The sequence below is a fragment of the Propithecus coquereli genome, unplaced genomic scaffold (assembly GCF_000956105.1).
Source record: "Propithecus coquereli isolate 6110/MARCELLA unplaced genomic scaffold, Pcoq_1.0 Scaffold7, whole genome shotgun sequence".
NCBI lineage: Eukaryota > Metazoa > Chordata > Mammalia > Primates > Indriidae > Propithecus > Propithecus coquereli.
In genome coordinates, this window is record NW_012153062.1 from 7,247,391 (window position 1) to 7,253,561 (window position 6,171).

A 6,171-nucleotide genomic window follows, 5' to 3' on the forward strand; every position below is an offset into this window, starting at 1 on the left:
AAGTCAAATATAAGGAAATAGTATATAATCAGAGCCCTAAACTAATTTTTAAATTTTCTAGTATGACAGATTGCAACAAAAGTAAAAATTCTCTTTATTCTTACAAAAATGTTTATCACTATATACTTTGTGAAGTGTAAAACAAAATGCAGCAATCAGCACTATATAAATGCAAGCTAAACAGAACTGAGAGTGAAACAGAATGTACTACAAACTAGCAGACCCTACTACCAGACTGAAAAAGAGGGATGTTCTTATAAACGGTGAGAATTCCTGATGTCATAATATTCTGTGTGGGTCTTTTTTTTTTTTTTTACAAAGAGAACTAAATTGCAGGAAAAAAAATCTCATTTAAAATAAAGCCAAATTTAGGCACACAAGTGCCCTATCTTCTGAATTTGTCTTTTGGTCAATAAAGATGGAACACCACCAGGTCAGTATTCTTGGGGCAGTGATTACTTTGTCAACTACATTCATGAAAAAGCACACCAAAAAACCTATGAATAACCTAAGCTTGATACAATTGATAAATCTATGTAAGATAACATGGTACTTTAGCATAACTGAGACTCTGGATTTAAAGTACATTTTTTAATAGATGGAAAATAATATTCTGCAGTAACAAAACCACAGAAGTGAAATAAAATCTGCTTCTGGGATGACTGGTTTCTTAAATCAAAATCAGTGTTCAATTCAGAATGTAGTATCACAACAGGACTTACTTTGCAACATTAGAGTGATCTGATATATCACGGAGAGTAAAGTGAAAGGTCCCTTCATATAATCTTTTATTTCATAAAAAGAAGATCAGTATTTTATTATCTGATATTTTCTGGTATTAAGATCTGGTATTATTTATTAAGAGACTATCCCACCTTGAGTAAACTCATTTTCAACATTACAAACCTACAAATCACATATGTATAATATGAAGTTTTATTTTACACAGTATCTCTTTTAAGGAAAATATTAAGATTGTCAACATGCAATTAAATAATAATTGTGGCATCCAAACTATAGGTTTTAGGTAAGTAACAAATATTTCTTCAAAATATAAGTCTCGATATTACAAGAAAAAGACGTTCCCACCAACAGAGGGACAGCTAACCTGATTCGGAACCACTGCTGCTACTTTCAGACTCTGATGAGCTGCTGCCGCTGCCACTGCTACTGCTGCTCTCACTCAGTCGGGAACCACAACCAACCGCTTTGGGTGGTTGTGTTTTCTCAGCTACAAAATAGGGAAGCACATTAAAATGCCAATAGAATTAAATAGTCGCAGGAACATCTAAAAAATCACCACCTACATTTAGTCGGACGTTTTCTAGAATTTAACTGATTATTGACATCCAGCAACCGTTTTTCCAATTCCTGTTTTTTCTGTGAATGAAGTTCTTCTTTGGATTTCATTATTTTCTTAGCTGTGTGATTTAGGAGGAAAAAAAGTGAGTATAATCAAAACTTAACACATATATCATACTGATTTCTATTAATTTACAGAAATACATACCACAGGGTCTTGGTGGTCTTTTTCTTAGACATGTGGCAACATATTTTTCTAGTTCTCTTAGTGTTGCTGCTTTTAGTGTTTCAAAGTCTATCTCTATCTCATCAGGATTGGAATTTCTCAGTGAAGTCTCTCTTGATTGTATTATGCGAACTACACGCCCAAGTTTATCACCAGGGAGTTTGTTTATATCCAAACTTAACCTCCTTTTCTCATCATAGTTCATAGGTTTAGCATTATCTCCATCTTCAGATTTCGGAGCAATGACCTGTTGTTTCCTCTTCTTTGGTTGACTATACCAAAAATTAAATTGAGTCAAACTTATTTTAGATAATGTTATTATTTTAATAATCTATCATAAAAAATACTTACTTGCTCTTAGACTTTTCCTTTAGTTTCGTCTGCTTAAATTTTTTTCTTGGATTTTCATCTCTGTTATTAACCTTTTCTTTTTTCTTTTCCTTTTTAGACTTCTCATTCTTTTTTTTTAGCTTACGGAAAGGTACTTGGGACAGAACCTGCAGCTGTTGATGAACAGCTTTAAGCTGATAAAGGAAAAAAAAATCTTTAAACACCCATGGCTCTAAATAATTAGAGACATTAGAAAAAAATTAAGGCACTCCAAAGTCAAGAGTATCTTTTGTGAAATCCATTTCATATTATATTTCCTTCAGGTTTTTATTTCATTTCACAAATTCATTGTTTCAAAGGGCATATATAACACTACAAACACTATGTGCTCAACACATAAACGTAAATATTCATCTAAAAATAGACCAAGAATAATTAACATTTTCAGGTGGCCTTAAGGTTGTAATCATTGATTTTTCAGGCTTGAGCTCAGAGCAGTTAATATTTTATTACGTAAGGTAGCAAATGTTAAGATCTCATTCATAAAATCTCAGATTATGTCATAAATCCTATCAATGAGAATCAACCATTCATTATGATTAGGAATATAAATAACTATTTTTTTAAATAAAAGATTTTTACAATATATAGATATGTGAGAAGGAAAAGACTATTAAACATTACAAAATTATCAATAAGTAAATAAAGCCACAGTTGCTAAGTGATCTAAATTTAAACAGCTATAAATCTACAAAAAGGATTTTATAACAGATCGGCAGCTCATAGAAAGATTATCAAAACTTGTATGAATACAATCAATTACCTGCTCCTGAAGCTTTGCAAGTCGCTGAACCCGTTCATCTTCAGAATCATCGGAAGAGTCCCCTTCCGAGGAAGCTTCACTACTGCTTTCTCTACTGGTGGTTTTTGTGGGATCTGTTTTGACGTGACATATGGGCATACTCTCAATGGGTTCATCTGGGAGCTTGGCAAAATGCATTTCAAAAACATCCTAAAATAGAAAATTAGACTATGAAGGTCTTCTGCATTTTTTAAATTTAATGCTACAATGACAACTTTTAATGAAAAGTACACTTTAATGTTGTATTTTGACCAGAATTCTTTTTTTACTTAAAGATATATCAGAAGAAATATATTAAGACTCATGCTTCTCTGCTTGCCAAACTTAGCAACTTTTCTCCATTTTTTTTTTCTCCATGCAAACTAGACCTCTCAAGTTATATAAGGGATCTTCTTTCAAGGACCCTGTAGTTGTTGCATCATTCTACTACCTGCAAATGGCTCAGCCTCCAAAGTCTTTGGACTGTCCCTTCAGTGGGACATGAGCTCCAGTCAACCCTGTCTCAGAATCCACTGTCCCCACTTTAGTGATATTTCCCCAATTTCTTCTATATGCAGAGAAGCTTTGTTAAAAGATCTGCTACTAAAGAATGTAATAACTCAAAAAACAAACAACTGTCACAGTTTTAAAAGTATGATTTATACGTTTGGGTGTAGCGGCTCATGTCTGTAATCCTATCACTTTGGGAGGCTGAAGCAGGAGGATTGCTTGAGGCCAGGAGTTTGAGACTAGTCTGAGCAAGGGCAGAGACCCTGTCTCTATAAAAAATAGAAAAATTAGCCAGGTGTAGTAGTGTCTGCCTGTAATCCCAGCTACTCGGGAGGCTGAGGCAGGAGGATCGCTTGAGCCCTGGACTTTGAGGTTGCTGTGAGTTATGATGATGTCACTCCATTGTAGCCTGACAGAGTGAGATTTTGTCTCAAAAAAAAAAAAAATCATAAACAGTTTTGTACTTCTTAGGGGTGTGGGTGTTATTCTTTACGTCTTGAGTTATGGTACTAAAAATTTTAAACTATGTTCAGAGGAAACATTTTCAGAGCACAAGTCAACTCACCTGAAGCATTTTTGCCATTGTCACAACTTCATGATCCGGAGGATTGTATTTATAGCAATTCATGAACATTAATCTAACATCTGCGGCAAATTCATATGCATCCTTATATTCTTGGTTGTCCATTTTCCCCTAAATTAAAGAAAAACTACAGGATTCATAAACTATGTAGTTTAATTCAGTAATTATTTGAGCACCTGTCTTAATGGTCAATATTATGAAATACAGACGAATACACAAAATAACAAAAGGTTACACACCATTGAGGTTTGACAAATGTTAAAATTCTGCTACATTTGTTTCATATTTTTCAGACTTTGGAAAAACCCAATGAATTTTGACAAGCAGAGATAAGAAAAAAGGATATTCCAAATAAAGAGAAGAACAGGAACAAAAGTAGGAAAACAGAATGTTTTCATATGACCTTGATTAGGCAAGTTTTATAGTAGGAAAGCAATGAAAAGATAATCTCCTTAAACCAACCAACCTTGAACATCTATATGAAAGGTTTATACTAAAATTCTCCTGGGAATGAAAGACATTAAAAACAGAAGAGTGATATGAGCATCAGTTACATTTTTAGATGGCTGCATGTAAGACAGATAGAAGTGTAAGATGTAGAGTAGCCAGTTAGGAAGCTTCTATAAAAAGAAAAACAAACTAACAAGAAAATTCCATAGACTATTGAGAAAAACATATGTAAATTATAGGACAATTCACAAAAAATACAAAAGGTCAATAAACAATTGCAACAAGCCAGATCTCATTTTTAATTAAAGAAATGCAAAACAAAAACAGGAAATATAATTCTGTACCAATCAGATCATTGGCAATTGAGAATGATTTCAGAGAATTAAATTTTTTTTTTTTTTTGCCCAGGCTAGAGTGCCGTGGCATCAGCCTAGCTCACAGCAACCTCAAACTCCTGGGCTCAAGCGATCCTTCTGCCTCAGCCTCCCGAGTAGCTGGGACTACAGGCATGCATCACCACACCCAGCTAATTTTTTTCTATATATTTTTAGTTGTCCAGCTAATTTCTTTCTATTTTTAGTACAGATGGGGTCTCACTCTTGTTCAGGCTGGTCTCGAACTCCTGAGCTCAAACGATCCTCCCGCCTCAGCCTCCCAGAGTGCTAGGATTACAGGCGTGAGCCACCACGCCCGGCCCAGAGAACTAAATTAAAGTCACCATCTCCTAGTCCTTGGAATCTATAATAGCATCCTAACCAGTTTACACATTGTTGCTAGAGAAAACATGAAAGTAAAATGAGTAAATTATTTTCATGTTTAATGGTAACTCTTGGCCTCTTTATGATGTCTTTCTTGCTGAAGACCTAGATTTCCTTCCCTCGTCATTTTTCCCCAGTCATTCCTTCATATTCTTCATGTGTTTCAATTTGGCCTAAATATAGTATTCTAACTATGTCCTTTACACCTCAAAGCTGTCCTACAAATTGTTCCCTCTCCCTGGAATATCCTATGACTTACCATGTCTTATTTATCCTTTAAGACTCAGCTCATTTCAGGTAATGTTTCATGACTGCTGAATCTTAATCAGGGAAAAGTAGAAAAGCAGTATTTTGAAGAGACAATAATAAGGTTAACCTTGTTTTCAGAACTTAAGACATGATTCTTCAGATTGAAAGTGCTAATTTCCAAACAAGATGAGTAAAATTAAATGTACAAGAAAAACACAGGAAAAGACAGATTGCTTACAAAGGGATGAGAAGTAGACTGACAGAAGATATCAGCAACAATAGATGCCAGAATATATCTTCCAAATGCTGAGGGAAAATACTTGTCATGCTAGAATTCCATGGTCATAATTCTATAGTCAGAATTAAACATCTCAACAATAATAAATAGGGCCAGAAGTGGTGGCTCATGACTGTAATCCCAGGTACTTGGAAGACAGAGGTAGGAGGATTACTTGAGCCTAGGAGTTACCAGCCTGGGCAATATAGTGGTTCCCCATCTCCAAAAAAAAAAAAGAAAAGCGACTGGGGCTTGGTGGCTCACATCTTGTAATACCAATACTTTGGAAGGCAGAGGACGGAGGCCACTCCTTGAGGCCACGAATTAGAAACCAGCCTGGGCAACATAGCAAGACCCCATCTCTACAAAAAATGGAAAAATTTAACTGAGGCACGAGATCACTTGAGCCTAGGAGTTGCAGGCTTCAGTGAGCTATGATTGCGCCACTACACTCCAGCCTGGGAGACAGGGCAAGACCCTGTCTCAAATAAAAAAAAAAAAAATTTGTAGATGTCATAGTTCTATTCTTTTAGTAGTTTCCTTAAAATTAATATACGTAACAGTTAAATTTTTCCAATAATTTAAAGTTTGCTAATCAGCAACAAAGAAAACATAATCCAGCAGACAACCAAAAAAAAAAAAAAA

The 6,171-nt window shown here is 34.8% G+C and overlaps 1 protein-coding gene across 1 annotated transcript in view; it reads right to left on the minus strand.

The window, feature by feature from the left end:
- BRDT (bromodomain, testis-specific) overlaps nucleotides 1-6,171 on the minus strand; it is a 67,104-nt gene that overhangs the window by 28,241 nt on the left and 32,692 nt on the right. The window contains exons 8-13 of the mRNA XM_012661043.1: nucleotides 3,775-3,903; nucleotides 2,682-2,870; nucleotides 1,880-2,052; nucleotides 1,511-1,800; nucleotides 1,308-1,421; nucleotides 1,109-1,231 (exon numbers count right to left, since the gene is read on the minus strand). Of these exons, the coding sequence (XP_012516497.1) occupies nucleotides 1,109-1,231; nucleotides 1,308-1,421; nucleotides 1,511-1,800; nucleotides 1,880-2,052; nucleotides 2,682-2,870; nucleotides 3,775-3,903 (1,018 nt within the window). The remainder of the gene's footprint in view (nucleotides 1-1,108; nucleotides 1,232-1,307; nucleotides 1,422-1,510; nucleotides 1,801-1,879; nucleotides 2,053-2,681; nucleotides 2,871-3,774; nucleotides 3,904-6,171) is intronic.